This window comes from Podarcis vaucheri (genome assembly GCF_965113315.1).
Source record: "Podarcis vaucheri genome assembly, chromosome: 8".
In the NCBI taxonomy this organism is placed as follows: domain Eukaryota; kingdom Metazoa; phylum Chordata; class Lepidosauria; order Squamata; family Lacertidae; genus Podarcis; species Podarcis vaucheri.
The window spans coordinates 44,726,374-44,746,057 of NC_138766.1; the positions used below are offsets into that span (position 1 = coordinate 44,726,374).

The 19,684-nt window shown below is 38.5% G+C and overlaps 1 protein-coding gene across 5 annotated transcripts in view; it reads left to right on the forward strand.

The window, feature by feature from the left end:
• PIEZO2 (piezo type mechanosensitive ion channel component 2) overlaps nucleotides 1-19,684 on the forward strand; it is a 211,056-nt gene that overhangs the window by 159,589 nt on the left and 31,783 nt on the right. For all 5 annotated transcript variants that reach the window (XM_082234898.1, XM_082234901.1, XM_082234902.1 and 2 more), the window contains 14 exons: nucleotides 4,051-4,394; nucleotides 5,064-5,224; nucleotides 6,007-6,183; nucleotides 7,070-7,186; nucleotides 7,366-7,566; nucleotides 8,679-8,883; nucleotides 9,027-9,128; nucleotides 9,447-9,612; nucleotides 11,144-11,387; nucleotides 12,311-12,407; nucleotides 13,847-14,009; nucleotides 14,854-14,943; nucleotides 16,648-16,769; nucleotides 18,007-18,078. In XM_082234898.1, the coding sequence (XP_082091024.1) occupies nucleotides 4,051-4,394; nucleotides 5,064-5,224; nucleotides 6,007-6,183; nucleotides 7,070-7,186; nucleotides 7,366-7,566; nucleotides 8,679-8,883; nucleotides 9,027-9,128; nucleotides 9,447-9,612; nucleotides 11,144-11,387; nucleotides 12,311-12,407; nucleotides 13,847-14,009; nucleotides 14,854-14,943; nucleotides 16,648-16,769; nucleotides 18,007-18,078 (2,261 nt within the window). The remainder of the gene's footprint in view (nucleotides 1-4,050; nucleotides 4,395-5,063; nucleotides 5,225-6,006; nucleotides 6,184-7,069; nucleotides 7,187-7,365; nucleotides 7,567-8,678; nucleotides 8,884-9,026; nucleotides 9,129-9,446; nucleotides 9,613-11,143; nucleotides 11,388-12,310; nucleotides 12,408-13,846; nucleotides 14,010-14,853; nucleotides 14,944-16,647; nucleotides 16,770-18,006; nucleotides 18,079-19,684) is intronic.

A 19,684-nucleotide genomic window follows, 5' to 3' on the forward strand; every position in this document is an offset into this window, starting at 1 on the left:
CATCTTCTAAACAGTTCCTCACTCTGCACGGTGAGTACTTCTAGGCATTGCTTGAGTCTGCTTTGCTGACTCTGGGAAATGTAATACTTTATAAGCCTCCTGGCTTATTTTCTGTGATTAAGAAACTGCAGTTGACAGACTTCCTGTCGACAGTGGAGGGGTCAAGGATTTCCAGAATCATTTATTGTAGGAGGGAAGATTCCTTGTTTTGGTTTGGTTTTTGGAAACGCAGCTGCTGTCTCTTCTCTACCACCCCACCCCACAACTTTTGAATTTAGGAAAAGGGGTAGGAGGGAAACTAGTAAATGAGTGACAGTGAAAGAGATCTCCCAGGTTGGGTTTTCCAAACTTTGGGGGGATTTGGAGGGGGAAATCCAGATTTTTATTGAGAATTCTTGAGAAAGGTTTGGAAAGACCTGGCTCATTTTGAATTGAGATAGGTGGACTTCACCTGATGCAGTGCTGAAAATTTCTCCAGGTGTTTTTTTTTTTAAAAAACTGTCGACCATCAATTAATGAGAAAATAAATTGCATTTAAAAATTATGTAACTAGGGGAAGAGATGAGAGAGGTTCGGTGAAATGCTCACAGGTTGGGTCTGGGTTTCTGCTTACCTTAATTTTGAGAGGGCCAGTGGATTATGTGAGTGTCCTTTCTTTCTACAATTCATCTCTCGGGCAGGTTGCAGCTTTTCCAAGTGCCTGTGTTTCCTTCAAAAACACCATGATGTCCTCAACTGGGCTTTCCTGTAAGTGTGGGAAGCTGAGCGGGCTGTTGACAGTGCTCCTAACAGTTGTTTGTTGTTGATTTTTAAATGGAATGTGTGTTTGCTTGGTGTAGTTTTTTGTTTTTGTTTTAATGGTCAAAACGACATCTCTTAAAAACAAAGGCAGTGAGCGCACCAATCCAGGGGCACTTGGTAGCCAACCTTCCCGGCTTCCCGCACTTTAATTAAAGCTCAGGGGAAGGCGTTGTAAGGTAACTCCTCCCATGGTGCTTTTTCAGATCAGGAAACGCAGGCAGCCAGGGATGCTCCAGAGCACTGGAGAAGTGTTTAATGGAAAGGAAATTGCACACACCACTCTCAAATATCTCACAAGGATAAGGTAAGCTCAATCCCACAGCCAACAAAATTATAAAGACATTTTAAAGGACTCTGAGAATGAGACCGGGTAAGAAAGGTTTTGAGAAGGTGGAGGATAGTCTAGTCTCTCCTAACCAGCTCCAACAGAAAATAGTGCGTTCCACACTTTAGACAGTAAGCAAGCTACATAAAACAGTCCCTTAAATTATTTCTATTTCACTAAATTTACTTAGGTCTACCTCCTTGTTGGATACTGTTAATGTGACAGAGGTTTTGCCTTGGAGCCTAGGACTCTGTTGTTTCTCAATCATTTCATACAAAGCAAACTGCCAGTGGTTGTGGTAGATGGGACATATGAAGTCTTTAGGGGCAAGGATGTTGCTTCATCAGTGTGCTGCAATCTCTGAAGTTCCTAGCTGAGGAGATTTGGTGTGTCTCTGATTCTGTTGCTCCTTGGTTGCTGGGCTCTAGCTCAGTGTTGGGACCCAGATCTGGTAATTCTGTGAGTGGTCCTACTGACTCAGCAAACCCCTTATCCTCCTGGGTCAGTGTCCAAGCCATTGTTGGTAGTCTGGACAACAGTGCTCTCGATAAATCCAGGTCGCTAGCACTTGTATTTTACATCTTGCTAGATCAGTGCAACAGCTTTTGCTTAGTAATTACAACCCTTTCTGGTGTGTGTGTGTTTGTGTTCCTCTGAAATTAAGATATTTACATAATATTTACTTAAGTAGGCAGTGTGGTTAGCCTGCTGTTCTCTAGGATCCTGAGCACATGTGACAGTAAGTGGCACAGAAATCAGTCAATTGCTTTTGTGTAACATCAAAGTGTGACCTTTAGAATATTGACAGTGCCAACTTTTGGAATTAGGAGAACTGGGAAAAGAAGTCACCAAGCCATTATGAGCTACTCATGATATTCTGGCCCAGCTCATAATAGGATTTCTATGGCACCCCATTCTCTGCCTTCAGACAGTCTTTTCATTACTGGCCCTACCATTCTTACAGAGAAGGGAGGTCCAATGGGAGGAAAGGCCAACAGCAGCAACAAATGGGTCAACATTAAGAACTGAAGACTCATGCACAGTTTTGCCTATGGGAAACCTGAGCAATGGTGTTTTCAGTACCTTTCTGGCCCATCCTTTGATCTAGGAACCTTTGGGAATCCTTCCCAAGGTCTCTGGGGCACACTGAATAATATTTAGCAGGTATTTTTTATCTCTCTTGAAAATAGTTGTCATAGAAAATTACTTTTATGAGAATGATTACAAAAATTCTGAATACATTGTATGATCTTATGTACCTTGAAAAGCTGAATAAAATTCATAAATAGAGATAAATTTAATGTCTTGATTCAAGTCTTACACTAGTGCATTATTTGAAAGGCATCTTGTGTTCATTTATAGCTATGTTGCAAATTTAAAGTATACTGTTCATGTTTTACTATTAGCATTTAAATATAATGGTTAAATGATTTGGTATTTTTGAAATAAGTAAAAAAAATTCAACAACATGCTAATTTTGCAATGAAAGACAACTTTGGCTCCCTAAATAAAGCTCAACAACTCTGGCAATAGGTAGATCACTGCCAGTTTTTTAGTACTGTGAGTAGATCGCAGACTCTTGGAAGTTGGATGCCCCAATATATATCATATCCAAGGATTTGTCTGATCCTGGCTGCCTTAGCCCATTTACTTATTTGTGGCATTGAGTTGTCCTGAGTCTTTCATAAGGTATGTAGGCAGCAGAGTAAAATATCAAGGGATATCTTTAACTCTAAAGGACTCTGTAGTTGAGCTGAAAGGACACCCAAGCTTTCTTTTAGAAAGAGAAACTAATAGTACAACATCACCTTCCTGACTGAAATATCTTCAAACTGAGGTTTGGATCAGGGACCAATTGGCTGTCATCTGTATGGCAAGTTTACTATACTTACTAACATAAAAATAAAATGTTTTCCTTACCTTTATGTAACGCTGAAACTAGACAGCCAATCCCATTTTCTTAGGGAAGAAGGTAAATTTGATCACAAGTAGTGTTTACCAGAATGCACCTCCAAAATACTTTATAGCTTACTAGTAACATTTCCATTTTCCACATCAGTAGAAACACCTTCAATTGGTGTTTCCTGTTTTCAACTCTTTATATTGATTTTTAACCATAGAATTCTTGAAAGCGTTGCTGAGACGATGTGAAGAGCTGGTTCAAGATTATATGCTACCTGAATTTTGAACTGAATAAACAGATTTGCTTACTTGCAAATGAATAATTTTGCCATTTGAATCTTTTGGGTTTTTTTACATCTTTTGTTTTTTACAAATATGTAAATATATTCAGAGTCAGACTAGTGTAACTTATTTGAAAGAATTTGCTTGCATAATGTAAGAATGGTGAATGAAAAGTTTCTTTGAAAATGTAGTAAGCACTTTCCATCTTGTTAGAAGCACTCTTTTAATGCCAGGATGGCATGCTCCTGGCATCTGAAGGCTGACACAGATGGATTAAGAGAATGCTAGTGAGTTATATGGCATGATGTCTTTATCTCTGACCTTCTTCTGTAACTCCTCTGTTCTCATTTCCTTTTTTTCTTTCTGTTTCAATTACTTTGAGCAGCATCAAGAAAAAATTACCAATCCGCCAAAATGAGTAAGTCCCCATGTGAAGTCATGAAATGCTTGCTGTTAAAACATGTCATTTCATGCTTCTACATCTTAAACTTTGACCATTTTTTCCTCTGCGGGGGAAATGTCAAGTTTAGGTGGCAATATCACTAATTACTAAAGCAAATAATTAGCGTCAAAGTGACAGATAATTGCTTCTATGGTATGATACCATGTGGAGTTTCCTAAACAGTGTTTGACCCATTTATTCATGTGCTCCTTGTTTGTTTTGCTGTATGAAATCAGAAGATTGTTTCTTGTATTGCAACTGCTTGGTTTGTTGACATGCCTACTTTATCTACCAATAGGCTGGTTCATCAAGATGGAAGCCTGCCTGATATCACAATGATGAATTTAAATGCCAGTTTTGGAAAGGAACAGGAGAACATTTTACGAGAGCAGGAAAATGTGTTACAAGAGCAGGAAAAAAATGAGCAGGAAAACGTTTTACAAGAGCAAGAAAACATTTTACAAGGGCCGGAAAAAATGTTCCAAGAGCAGGAACACATGTTCCAAGAACCAGAACAACGCATAATGGAAAGGAGGGAGAAAAGAGATAAGGAAGAAGGGCATGAAAAAGAAGAGGAGGAAGTGGATGAGGAGGAAGAAGAAGAAGATGATGATGATGAATCGGAGACAGAAGATATATCAGGTAGTCTGTGGAGAGGATCTCAACTTGGTCTATTTTGTTTTACTTTTGATTGAAGGTGATTCACCTGGGATACATGTAATTCATTCCCTCTATTTCTTATTTAAGTGTTCTGATGCTCACAGACTATACAAATGGGGAGAGGGGGAAATAAGCAGACTTGAGTTCACCCTGACGTTTGCAGGTGCTCAAGAAGTCTTTAAAAAAAAACCTTGAGAGGGAGACAAAACAACATTAGAGACCTGTAAGGACTCAAAGGTTATCCCAACATGATTAAGTTGTGTTGAAACTTGGCTCAATATACTTTGGTTCCTAGTGCCTTTTTCATTGCAGGAGTGAATGACAACTCTTCAAACCTACTTCTTGTCTTATGCTCTGGAATTCTGTTTCTGAGGAATGTCAACTGCATTCTGTCATAAAATTAGGAATAAACACATTTGGCAGGAAAAATTGACACTTTGGGGACTTCAAATGACTTCAAATGAATCTCAATCACATTTTCCGTTAATTAAGAATTATAGCTGGTTTTAATAGTGTTTTATTCTGAGGAAGAAAAGTTATATTCAGAGGGAAAAATTGCCTCCCCCTTTATATTTCCAACAGAAGATAAAAGTAGCCCTGTTCACAAAGCCAAAAATAAGTTTCATCATTATGTTTGACTTGTCTTTGCAGATTTAAGAAACAAATGGCATTTGGTAATTGATCGCCTCACCGTACTTTTCTTGAAATTTCTTGAATGCTTTCATAAACTGCAAGTTTTTGTGTGGTGGCTTTTGGAACTGCACATTATCAAAATTGTCTCATCATATATTATCTGGGTCACAGTCAAAGAGGCAAGTAAATAATGCATGTGTCATCAGTTTCTCTTTCAGTATCAACTGAATTCAAAAACAAGGATGTTTTTGAATTTCTGAAATGTTGGTTTGGTTGGTTTATTAGACATGTATTCCTCCTGTCCACTAAATGATGTAAAACACTAGGCTTGTCCCTAAAAGGTGCACATGAAACATCATTCAAACTTCAAAATGTTAACTTCAAAACTGTATTTGATATTTTGAAGTTTTGCGTGCGAATTGAAATTCAGTTTGTTCCAGCTCTATCCGATTCAGTAAACCAAGCTACCCAAATTGCTTAACTACTTTAATATACTATTGCAAAAATCCACCCCTTCCCCTAATCATCTTAGCCCAAACTTGGTCTTGTGCTCTTGCCATGGCCACCCTTTGACTACTGCACCTTTTCCCTTGCTTTCCTTTCTTGCATCTTACAACGCTGAGCTTTCCCCCCAAAATGCCGTTGATCACATAGAACATTCCCTTCAACATCCAGCACAAGTAGCTTGTCCTTACTTTGGAAAGCTTTCCACACCCTTTCTCATCTTTATCTTTATGCTACTGTTTCACATTAAACCCCAGCCTATAATTCTTGATTCTTCCAAGACCACCACCCTTAGCTGATTAACTCTCCTGCTATCTTAAACATTTCAGTGCTCTCTCTTTTGCTGCTTCCTTATGCTTTGAATTCCTTTTCAGAATGTTTTAGCACAAGGTAGCATAATAAAACTTCTCAAACTGTTGTCAAGTAATTAATATGTTTTCTCATTTTGTGCTTACAGGTTTCCCTCCTTAACTATGTGTTTGTGATTGCCTGGGCTTTTGCTTTGCCATATTCTCAGTTCCGCCCACTGGCATCCAGTGTCTGCACTGTTTGGACCTGTGTGATTATCATCTGCAAAATGTTGTATCAGCTTGGAACTATTAACCCTGAAATGTTTTCTGTCAACTGTACAATGGCAAGTAGTAGCTATCTAATATTTAAAAAGTAAAATATAGTTGTTTAAAATAAATAATTTAGCAATTTATGGATATTGTGGATCAACAAGGATGGAGACGGGCCCTTTCTCACGTGAGAAGTTAGTCAAGTTATTCCCCCCAAATCAGGAAATATCTCAGTGAATTTCTGAATCAATCACACATCCTGCCAAGTATTCAATTTGTTCGCTATATGTATATTTGATGACACTGATGCTTCCTGTAGCATGGAGAGGCCCCAGTTGAACCTCTCCTAGCACTGATGGAGCTACTTCATTGTCTGCTTCTTTTCAGTCTCAGCTGTTAGTGGCAGATGCCTTAATGTTGCTTCATAAAGTCGATGATGAAACCTTTTTCAGGTGCCTGGGTTGTTCAGCTCTGTTCAGTGGCAAACTTACATTTTGGGGGCCCTTCACAACCAGCAAAGAGGTCTGGATAACCACTGTTACCTTCCTCAGTGGAGTCGTTCCATGACATATCACCACATTTTTATTTTTTTAAAATTAACTACTACATCTCAGATTTTGAATAAAATTGCTGCACTGGATTATCACTGGTTTGAATCAAAATTTCCTATGTCTTATAGTTTTCAAGTTATTGAGGGGGAGATGAAAATTATGGGAATGTTATATACATGCATGATGCATTGTAGAATGATTTGTGTCATGTGACTTAAGTTGGGTCTACTGGACCTGAACTTTTTCAGCAATGTGGACTAAAGTTGCTTCTGGGGCACCCCTGAAATTAGGGGCCCTGAAGCTAAAGCTTCATGGTAGTTTCATAGTAGATCTGTCCCTGGCTCTGTTCAATCAAAGCATTCTCCTTGAAGAAGTCAAACTAAAATTTATCTCTCTTTTTTCATTTTAGCCTAATACAACTAAGCCTCTAGAAGACATAAATGAATCACTACTTTACAGAAAGCCCATTGATCCAACTGAGTGGGTTGGATTGAGAAAGTCTTATCCACTTCTTGTATATTTGAGGGTAATTATTATTACTTGTTCTCTGTTGAATTTATTTTCAGTCTCAATAAATTATTTTCAGACAGTACAGTGGCTGAGTTGTCAATGTTTTTAGGGAGCATATTGCAAGTTGCAGTATGCTTGCTTTCAAAAGAATATTGGCTGATTCTTTGTAGCTCATATGGTTTCCTTCTCTTGCAGAATAACCTGCTGATGTTGGCAATTCTGGCCTTTGAAGTAACCATTTACCGGCATCAGGAATACTACAGATGTCGAAACAATCTCACAGCTCCTGAGACGAAAACAATTTTTCATGATGTTACCAGATTACATTTAGATGATGGAGTACTTAGCTGTCTTAAGTACTTCGTCAACTACTTCTTCTATAAGTTTGGTTTAGAGGTAAATTTAGTGCCAAGATTTCCTATGGTGACTCCAACTTGATATTATTTATTACTTACTTATCTATTTTAGGGAATTATATATTTAAGGATTACTTGTTTCTGTATTTGGGCGGTTAATGCCCTACTCTACAAAATAATTATCTTTGTATTTTAAAGGTCTATACAATTAAAGGCCTGTGCAATTCTACAACCCCCATCATCCTTGACCACTGGTCCTAGTAGCTGGGAATGATGGTAGCTGTAGTTCAACAACATCTGAGGACCCAAGGCTGAGAAAGGCTGATACAGAGTGTAGACTCCAAACATTTAGCAGTGACGCTATTACTTCTTTTTGCAAAAAGAGGAACTTTTATCCAATTATATATTAGAATCATAGAGTTAGAAGGGACCCTGAGGGTCATCTACTCCAACTCCCTTCAATGCAAGAATATGCAGCTGTCCGTTACGGGGATCAAAACTGCGACTGTGGCATCATCAGCCCCACACTCTAACCAACTGAGCTATCAAAGTAATCCAGAGATGGCCAACGTGGTGCCCTCCGATGTTGTTGGATTGCATCTCTCATTAGTTCTAACCAGCCTGGCCAATGGTCAGGCATGATGAGTTATAGTTCAGCAACATCTGAACGGCACCACATTGGCTACTCCGAAGTACTCACTATTGGTAAGCTAAGTATGAAATATTGATTGAGAGAGAACCTGTTATATGCCAGTAAGCAAAGTGTTACATTGATTTTCAACCATGGAGGACGTTGCAGACAGCTGGGTTGGCGCCTCTTACACAAACCTTGAGGCAGAGCCTAGAACTTTCAACTGGAAGAGCAGCTTTCCCCTGACTCACAGAGTTGAGGCTTGTTTTTTCATCCAAATTTATATGCCTACTGGGCTGGTCTGGGAGACAGGGAGCAGCTCCTCCTGCTGTTGAAAGTTCATGGGGCTCTGACTGTTTCTTTAGGTGTCAACCAAATAGTCTGCCCTGCCCTCCAGGATCCCTGGTGAACAGAAGCTCACAAAGTAAGAGACTTCAATTTTCTAAGAGTGAAGCAATATATCTGTAAGTCATGGGCTATCCAAGAGGGTGTAAATTCTGATTTTCTTTTCCTTGTCACAGAGCTGTTTCCTCTTGTCAGTAAATGTAATTGGTCAACGAATGGATTTCTATGCTATGGTTCATGCCTTTGCGTTAATTGCTGTGTTATATCGACGCAGAAGAAAAGCCATTGCAGAGATCTGGCCAAAGTACTGCTGTTTTCTATCATGCATCATTACATTCCAGTACTTTATTTGTATTGGCATCCCGCCTTCTCCTTGTATAGGTAAGGGGACTTCTTGCTTTCCACTGATTGCGATTATCTTTTATTTTCACAGTAACCACTGAAAAATAGCCATGGCTCAGATTAGAGATGCAATGAGTGATATGAATTACTTCCTGTAATTGTTCTTCCTTCTACCTTCATAGATTATCCATGGAGACATCCTAATGCCAACTTCAACTCTAATATAATCAAATGGCTATACTTTCCAGATTTTATTAAGGAACCCAATCCAGTCTTTCTTGTCTGTAAGTATTCTAGTGCATTCCTAATAGTACCTTGTCCTCTTGTCTCTTTCCTGGGAACCCTGCTGGAGAGGACCAGTTGAGTTAACAACACCTGTGTGGAACCTGAATTCAGTAGTCAAAGTTGGAGAACATGACATAGGTCTACATGGCTCGTATTTTCATGGTTTTCCTTCCTGTATGTGTGTTTATGTGAGTGTGTGTGAGTTGTTTGTAGTCCTTATCTTTGTTATCATAGTTTTAAGTTTTTTTACTTAATAAGGGTATGTCTAACCAAAGTTATTGGCTTGCATTTTAATTTGAGTGTCTAATTCCTGCCAGATGATTTCATGTTGCTGCTATGTGCATCCTTACAAAGGCAAACATTTGAAGATGAGAACAAGGCTGCTGTACGTATCATGGCTGGAGACAACGTGGAGATTTGCATGAACCTTGAGGCAGCATCATTTAGCCAACACAACCCTGTCCCTGATTTCATCCACTGTCGGTAAGAACTGGATCTTGAATATTTCTAAAGGTCATACATCTTTCTAAAGATCTGGTTCATTTGTCCTCTTCCCAGACATTCAGACAACAGGTGCTCTTTTCTTTTTATGGCTACTGAATTATGCTGTTCAAAATTGCAGAGCAATACTGATGGAATCAGACACGTAATATGTTTTCTCATATCATTATTACCCAACATAAAAAGTTGGTGTACACTGCAGCAGCCATGTAGGTCAGCATGAGCAGTGGAAAATTTGCACTGTACATTAGCTGGTGCTGAAGCAATCAAGGAATAGAAGCAGGTCACACAGTGTTGCATTATATCTTGAAGGAGAAATGAATATATTAAGTTTATAGGTCTTTGGAGAGAAGCACACACAAACACTTTACATATGAATGACAAGCCTATTGTATGGGATTGGTTGCATTTTGATTTTGCTGCTTTCTAAACAAAACTAGATAGTGTATAGTACACATGATATTCTCATAGAAGAAGAAACCAGAGGAAATGACAAGAGCCAGAGTTCCTGCATTAGTGTCACTGAATCATCAATTTATTGATAAATTATACTGTGCCATTTGGGAACTCGTATAAGGTATACGTCTGTTCTTTTGCCACTTGGCTCCAAAATAAAAGCTGTGCAGAAACACATTGATTATAATGATGCTCATGGAAAGACTTACAATTTTTTACTAATAAGCTTTAATGAGTTATGATAAAAGGAAAAGAGTTGTGTTATCCATGGAAATTTTTTAAAGGGCTGTAGCTCAGTAGTAGAGTATTTCCTTGTAAGCAGAAGGTCTCAGATTCTGTTCCCAAGCATCTCTAAGTAGGGCTGGGAATACCGTCCAATTGCAACCCTAGAGAGCATCAGCCTGTCAATGTAGATGATACTGAGTTATGTGAAGCAATTCATCTGACTCAGTATAAGGCAGATTCCTGTGTTTCCGTAAAGAAGACAGTGACTTGAGTACTTTTAACTGCTTTGAGGTTTTACTGCAATCAAGCAGTATATAGATCTTGTGAAATAAATACTTAGTTTTCCTTCCACAAATAGGAGGGCTCCTTTTGCTTGGAGAAAGGACTCTGATCAAGGGGAGGCTTCAGCTGGTGAAAGTGAGGCAGGCAATTTTCAATGATTTCCCTTCCTTCTGCAGCCTAGCACCACCTCCCATGCTGTTCCTGATTTTTAGGGAGGACAGGGGCTGCAGTGGCAAAAAAATCTACTCTCCCCGCCCCCACACTTTCCTCCAGTGGGAGCATCCTGTGAGCAGACTTTGGGCAATGGGCAGTTAGGATCCAGGGCCAGTCAAGATTTGCCATCATAGTATGATGCCGAATTTCTTTACCCACACAGGTAGTCATTTCAGCAAAATGAAAGGCATGCCAAACAGTTGACAAGGGCAAGTAGCTTGTTTGTTCTCTCTCTCTTACACACACACACACACACACACACACACACACACACAAACCCTATGAATGGAACAAATAGATGCTTAACATTTTCCACTCCTGTATTCTCTTGTTGCAGATCTTACCTAGATATGGGTAAAGTGATAACATTCAGTTACCTCTTCTGGTTTGTCCTAACCATCATCTTCATAACAGGAACCACTCGGATCAGTATATTTTGCATGGGCTACTTGGTAGCTTGTTTCTATTTCCTGCTCTTTGGAGGAGATTTGCTACTCAAGCCTATCAGAAGCATTCTTCGCTATTGGGATTGGCTGATAGCATATAATGTCTTTGTGATTACAATGAAAAACATATTGTCGGTAAGTGTCTCATTATTAAGTCCAAAGCCTATTAATATTTACCTCTAGATTGGAGGCACTGTTTTTCTAGCCCTTTGTGGTTTCAATGGGAGAAATGTGGGGGGGGGGGATCAAATCAAAGAAATGTATTCAGTATTTAGATATTGTTATAAATACTGCTATAAAAACTGTTCTTATTTGCCACAGCCAGAACAGAAGAGCTCTTATTAGGGGCTGTTGATGCACTGCAGCATTTTGTTGCAAGGATCCCACTTGCTCCCAGATACTTACCATACAAGATAGTAGAGGTCAGCTATGCATTGTATGTGCCTTCAGTGGGCACTATTTCATGCAAAAGAGAGAAGGGAAAGCTTGTAGAATGGACCATGGAGTGAGGTTTGATTATTTTTTAAAAAATCTTATTTTATCATACCTTTATATCAGAGAAAAAAGAAGTGGTAAACTATTGCAGTGGAAAACCCTAGTAAAACAGTTATAGGTAAAGGTAAAGGTACCCCCTGACCGTTAGGTCCAGTCGTGGATGACTCTGGGGTTGCGGCACTCATCTCGCTCTATAGGCCGAGGGAGCCAGCATTTGTCCGCAGACAGCTTCCAGGTCATGTGGCCACTAAGCCACTTCTGGTGAACCAGAGCAGCACACGGAAACACCGTTTACCTTCCCACCATATCGGTACCTATTTATCTACTTGCACTTGACTTGCTTTCGAACTGCTAGGTGGGCAGGAGCTGCTTTTCGAGGGAGACCATCCTTGGGGAAATGTCATTCAATCTCCTTTTTGGTGGGGTGGGGTGGGGGAGGCACTTTCTTTAGCTTTATATTGAGCAATCGAGCAGTGGGCTAGACTAATGGACTTTCACTTTAATTGTAACATTGTTTTTGTTTTGCCATCCTGAGATTTAATATATCCATCGATGTATTGCAGATAGGCGCATGTGGCTACATCGAGTCATTAATTCAGAACAGTTGTTGGGTGATTCAAACATTTAGCCTGGCCTGTACAGTTAAGGGTTACAAAATTCGTAAGTATAGACATCTAAATTCCTTTGCAATAATCTTAAAAACTTACTGAAACTTAAATAGCTTTTAAGTAGCTATTATTTCAAAAGCAGTTGCCATTTATTTTGTTTTTCCTTTGTTGTTTTGATGCTGAGAAATGAATATCTGAATACATTAATTAAGCATAGATATAATTCAACTTCTTAAATTAAAATGGATAGAATTGGAGTTTTTTGAAAACTATAATGAGAAACATTTGATGGGAAATGCCTTTTTTCTTAAAAGATAGTACAATGGTAGTATATATCACAATAGTGATCTTCTCCACTTACAATAAGATTGTAGGAGTGCTCTGATGGTGTTTCCTGCTTGGCAGGGGGTTGGACTCGATGGCCCTTGTGGTCTCTTCCAACTCTATGATTCTATGATTCTATGATTAAGATGGCTATAGTTCATTGTATTTTTTGGTAGTAGTACTCATGAAGCAGAAGATTGTACCAAAGCCAATATGTGGTGGTGATGTTTGCTAGGGTCAGATCGCTAGATTCCCTACTTGTTTTAGCAACTGTCTGTACTCCCCATTATTCCTGTGGCATCTCAGGTGGCATTCTACATTTCATTCTTTTTTCCTGAGTCTTGTTTTGATTGCTGCATAACACTTTTAGCTTTGCATGTTGTTGTTCCTTTCACAAAATACCAATCAATTCAGTACAACTAGAGTTGCTAGTCTTACAGCCACCATACATGGCTGCTGGTCTCATAAATATCAGTGTGTACATGAACTGGTGAGGAATAAAGCAGAAAAATAAGTATTTTAGCCACTGAAACCTAAAGGGTTTAAAATGTAGGAGCACATTAATAATAAAATTCCCTTCTTCCTACACACCTCTGTGTAATATACTTATTGGGTAGCATATAAATTTTGCAACACATGATAAATGATAGTTTTCTAGGTGGTTTACAATATTAATAAAACAATAAAATATTATACAGGTAACAACATCACTATAACTGCTACTCAGTGACTCCAATAAATAAATTATACAAATTTTAGAATGAAAATATTAAGTGTTGTATATCCAACTAAGTTCTACTCAGAGTAGTAGATACACTGAAATTAATGAAGCTAAATTAGTCATATTCATTAACTTCAGTGGGTCTACTCTGATTAGGACTATCATTGGATGCAGCCCTAAGAGTTTAAAAGGCCTGGGACATTTTTTTAAAAGTGATTACTTAGTTCTGAAAACTGAGTGGGTGCCAGGCTAGCCTCTCTATAGCCCCAAAGACTTTTTACCCAATAACCATCTGCTACACCTCACTTGGGGAAACCTGGAGAAGGGAAGAAATCAAGCCCAAGTTTTCTTTGACCATTTTGCACCCTTTAACCTTTTAAGAACAAATATTGCAGAATATAATACAATACTGCTTACTATTCAGGAATTTTGTTTACTCTCATCAGCTTTAGATAAAAATCCAGACTGCAAACTACCCAGTGGGGAGGCAGGAATCATTTGGGATAGCATTTGTTTTGCCTTTCTCCTGCTGCAAAGAAGAGTCTTCATGAGTTACTACTTCCTTCATGTGGTTGCAGATATTAAAGCTTCACAGATTCTGGCATCAAGGTAAACTGAAGCATTTTGTTTAAATCTTTATATAGATCCATATACTGTAGCAACTCTACCTACATTCTGGGGCAAGCTGTCTGGCCTGCATCTTACTAGAAAGCAGTGAAAATAATTGTGCATGCATAAATGGAACTCGGACTTTTTGGCTCCCAAATGCCAGAAACCCAGAAGTGATTGTTCCGGTTTGCGAACATTCTTTTGGAACCCAAACATCCGAGAGGGCTTCCATGACTTCTGGTTGGCTGCAGGATCTTCCTGCAGCCAACCAGAAGCCATGATTTGGTTTTCGAACGTCTTGGAAGTCTAATGGACTGCTGGAACGGATTCTGTTTGATTTCCAAGGTATGGCTGTACTTGAGTGCTCCCCACCACCCCTTGCTCTTCTCCCTTGTAGCCAAGAGAAGGAGTTCAGAAGCTTTTGCTTCTATTTTAAGTCAACTTGTCTGGATCCAGAATTGTGGTTAACAATAACTATGATTAGGTTTTGTTGTTGTTGTTTTTAAAAAACACTTTCAGAAACCATGGGGTTTTCATAATTAATTACAGTTCATTTTGCTATAAGAAGTTAGCTTTTTTAAAAAAGTTAACTATACTGTAGTTAGTTAACCTCTGATTGCTACTTCAGACACATGATAAACTGAAGTTAGCCAAAAGCAAAAAAAAAACTTCTGAATGCTTCCTCTCAGCTGCGTGCAAGAAAGAGGATAGGGGAAGGGAGGGCTGTGAGGCTCCCTATAGCTCATATGACATGTGAACACACCTGCTATATACATGTTTTGTTTTGTGTTGCATTGCTTTGACCCACATTTGGGGAACTGGTGAATTGTTTTCTTTTTTACAGAGGTGCTGAACTGTTCCAGGCCACAATTGTGAAAGCTGTAAAGGCAAGAATTGAGGAAGAGAAAAAATCAATGGATCAGCTGAAAAGACAGTATGCCTTTCTTTCTTCTTAGAATCTTAGAGTTGGAAAGGACCCAGGGGTCATCTAGTCCAACCCCTGCAATGCCATTTTGCTTTTATGAGGGATTAACTATTAACTCTAGTGAATTTGCTACTAGATTAGTTGGTTATAGTACCACTTCACTAACCTTATAAAATGTACTTTAGATTTACACCGTAGGCATCTATGCATCTATTCTTTAGAGGTCTTTAAGCAGAGGCTTGACAACCATATGTCAGGAGTGCTCTGATGGTGTTTCCTGCTTGGCAGGGGGTTGGACTCGATGGCCCTTGTGGTCTCTTCCAACTCTATGATTCTATGATTCTATGATTCTATTCTATGTCCTTAGAATGTGGTTTAAACTGCTAGTTAGTAAACTAACTCACAGCTCCCCATTTCAAGAAACTAAGCACATTTAGGTGGTAGACAAAGGAAGAATGCAAGGAAGGAAGTTGATAAGCTCAGTGCTCATTCCTGGCTTGCTAAACTATGATTTGGAAACTGGGAACGTTGCATCTGACTTGCGACAGTATCTTTAACATTTTAGGGCCAAATTATGTTGTGTAAATGAATGGTTAGAACATATTTCATCTCTTTTCTTTTTCTTAAAAGTAGGAGTAATGGGGAAAGCCCAATTCAGATCACAGTAGGTCTTTATGTCCTGGTCCTGATGAGATTTCCCCTTCCCTTAAAACTGTTATTGACTTCAGGAAAGAAACTACTGGATTTTACATCGCATATAGGTGCACAAGTTGTGTTGGGTGTGGTCAGGGCACATACCCATGTCTAGGGGGCATAACTAACCTACTTCATCTTGCTAACCCCTTCATGGATTCAGCATTTACTGGTATCCAAAGCCTGAATATGGCTATAGTTTAGCCCTAGATGTCTTTATGTGCTCATTAGTTTACTTACCCCTACTAATGCACAACACTTCACCCCTTCCAAGGGGAAGGCCTTGCATGATCCATGGAATTGGTCTCTTCTCCAGGATTGGTTCTACTTTGCTCCCCATGACAAGCCAAAGGGCCTGGGCAACTAGATCACCCATCTCTCAGGAGCATAAATAAGAGGCACTATGCCTTTTGCGTATGTGATGCAAATGTGTGTGTTTGCTGCAATTAAAAATCCATTTTGCTGTCCAGAGTAAATTACACAAACTGAGAAAATTATACAAGATAAGAGTTTTGGAAGATTAGTTTTGGTTTTCCTCTTGCTCTGGAAATGTGGGTGGCACAGGAGAAAAAAGAAATGGATCAGAAGAGGAAAACAGTGTGTAGGGGGATTGTTTAAGATAAATAACAAGAACAAACGAGTTAGTTAATGAAAAATTAATTGCGTATTGTTGCAATGAATATACAGTTTCTAGGGAACGTATGGGCATAAGGTATTTTTGTTCTGCTTATTGTTTAGGGAGACCAACCCCACTCTTCTTTTCATAATAAAATTTAGTGTTGATATGCAGATTATCAGTATAAAGAACTAGGAGGTGGCATGGTTTAAAGAACAGTCCCGGCATACACAACCCCATTGTATACAATGATACATGGCCTCTCTATATAACTAGCCTTTGTGACAAGGATTGGGGTGGGGAATAATGCAGTAATAATACATTGTGATGGTTTTGAAAGCATTTGCACTGCATATACACAAAGATTGTTCTGTGACTCTGACAATGTAAAATTTGCTTTTCAGAATGGATCGTATCAAGGCCAGGCAACAAAAATATAAAAAGGGTAAAGAAAGGGTGTTGAGCATGAACCAAGAAATCTCAGATGGGCAAGCAATTGAAAAGGCTCCTGAAGAAGATGATGATGGTACTATTCCTTCAATATATCCAGTGTTGGTATTAATTGCTTGGACCTTGGCAATATCAACAAGAATGTGTGTAGGGAACTATTATATGCAATCCAGCCATTCAAAGAAAGGGCCTGATATGCATATTTACGCAGACGTAAATCTCACTGTGTTCAATGGGACTTATTCCAAAAATATATATGCATAGGATTGATGTTTTAGGGCACAAATGCAGCTCACTAACCCTTCCCATTTACTTTAGTGGAAGAACAACCTGAGATCTGCAGTCACATGATTGTCCCTTTCACTGAAATAAATATGAGACAATCCAGGATTTTGGATTAGAGTACTAAAGTACAGTATACAAACAAATTCAAAATGAATGAATTATATTTTTGGAATTCAGAAAAAAATGGTTGCTACTGTTTTCAATCACCCTTATATTTCAATTTATATGTAATAAAATGTAATTCATTGCAGATTTATATTTGAATTCATATTTCATATTAAGTAGCTATCAAATACTGATTGTTTTTTTTTAAAACTAAATTTTCTCCCCACTCTCACTGATGACACAATTTCTCTCCAATTTCCCTCCAATAAATTGGGTTACATCCAATTTAGTTGTACTCATTGTCCAACCAATTACATCAATGGGCCTGACTAATTTAGGTCCATTAATTTATAAATGGCTCTACTCTGAATAGAACTTACTTAGATATAATCCATTGTCAGTGTGTGTGTTTTTCTCTTTGCCCAGAGTTCACACAGTGATACTTCACAGTGTCTCCTCAAAGCCTTTATGGGATACACACACACACACACACACACACACACACACACACACACAGCCTGCTGAAAGTCTTAAATCTGTGAAACCTATTCAAGTATCTTGTATCAGTATTTTTTTTAGCGGGGGGTTTACTGCACAACAAAGTACTGTGTCTCTTATTTTAAAAACAAAAAAGGCAGCCATGTTTCTGAATGTGAAATGTGAAAAGCCTTGGGGGGAGGGGGAGTTAGTATTCCCTGAATTTCTTCTAATTTGAAGTAAAATTCTAGTTTAACAGCATATAAAAATGACCATGTGCTATTGATCAGCTAATTACCAACAATAAACAAATGCCTGGTGTTTTTCTTGGGTTTATTAGAATTGGATCAATTCTTACAAAGTGTGGAGCTACTAGAAAGAGAAAATATAAGTAGTAATGTGTGTCTCACTTTCTAAAATTAATTTTTGGACATATTTCATTTTAGGAGAAGCAGACAAAGAGAAAGCCAAGGGCAAAAAAAAGCAGTGGTGGCGGCCTTGGGTTGATCATGCTTCTAGTAGGTTTTTCAATAATTTTTAAAATACATGAATTTAACCCTTATATCCTTGACCAGAATGAAGGCATTCCCGAGACCTGTTTGTTTTATGCATGGTTTTATAATTGTGACTTGATAGTTATATGAATGCAATGGCACACAAGATAAGTAGTTTAAGTGTTGCTAAATGCTATATATTTTAATGGAATTGGTTGAAATACAAAGTTAAAATGTCCAAAACATATATATGGTTTTCTGTCTTTCAACCCAGCTTTAAAATACATTTTGCCCTTCCAGCCATATATGTAGTTTCTATGCGTGCATATCTATGCATCTGTGTAACTGTAGTATCTATTTGTGTATCTATGCATATGTGTATCTATCCAGCTATCCATATTTTGAATGTTGATTTCTGTCAAGTCACAAGTAAACTGTGCCTATAGATATACAGTTAAATATTTCTGTTTACAAAGGGCAGGATGAAAATGTAGAGACCTATCCTTTTTTCAAAGTTGCTGAAGGGAAATTAATTATTACTGAAGACAAATTTCTTTTGTTTTCAGAGGACATCATTGCAAATAATGTGTTTTGAGGGTATAGCTGTTCAGAATGGACCTGGATATGGTCTCTGTTAATTCTAATTAGTTTTGATGCTACAAAATAATTGTTGAAATTAACGTGGTGAGAATGACTCGGAGACTAGCAGGCTCCCAGGTTATCTTTTGCAGTGGATCAGTTGAGGTAGAAAACAGAGAATAGCACAATTCCACTGTTTTCTGCAATAATCCACTGTGTGAGACAGACCTGTAAGCCATGCAACTTTTGTTAAATTATTCCAATTCTAATTCAGTATTGCCTACTCATTTTACTCTCATTATATGTTTCAGGAAATAGATGCACAGTACCTATTGCAATAATGCACGCACATGTTGTGAACAGCACCATACAGCCAAGCCCTGAAAATGTTTGCTATCCACCAGCTCTGTCTTTCTAAAACAATAGTTCAGTTTCAGGACAGTAGCTTGTGTAGTTGAATGAGCCATGTACTTTTTATAGCTCAGTGTTGTAATATAGTATTCAAAGTGTCCTGTAGCGTCACATTGACATCTAAAATGTGTTTTATCTGCATCACTATCTTTTACTTCTGTACCTCAGGGCTTCACTTCTTCCAAGGAAGGCATGGGGCTTGAAACATGCTTTCTCACACAGTTGTCTCTACCTGATAGTTTCTAAAATAACAGCAAAAATCAGTGTGGTGAGAAGAAAATAATATTGTGCTTTCCTCCTCATTGTGCTTCCACCATTCTGATTAATCCATTAAACTGATGTGAAGAATTGTTAACTTTCTTCTGGAGGAAGTGTGGGCTGTGGGTGGAGAGGTCTGATCCTCTTGAAAAAAACGGCTACTGTTTTCAATTGGTTCATTACTTCACCACCATTCTAATTCATACCTGCAAGGGTGCATTATTGCAGTTTAATCATGCCGCATGCCCTTCATATCTCAGCAATTAAATGTTATATAGGGTTCACTAGTGGTAATGCCAGGGCCTGCTGTTTTGAAAACACCCAAGAAAAAGCATTGATCTGCATTGCTTTCCCCCAGTATAAAGTAACTCTGTCCTGGGAG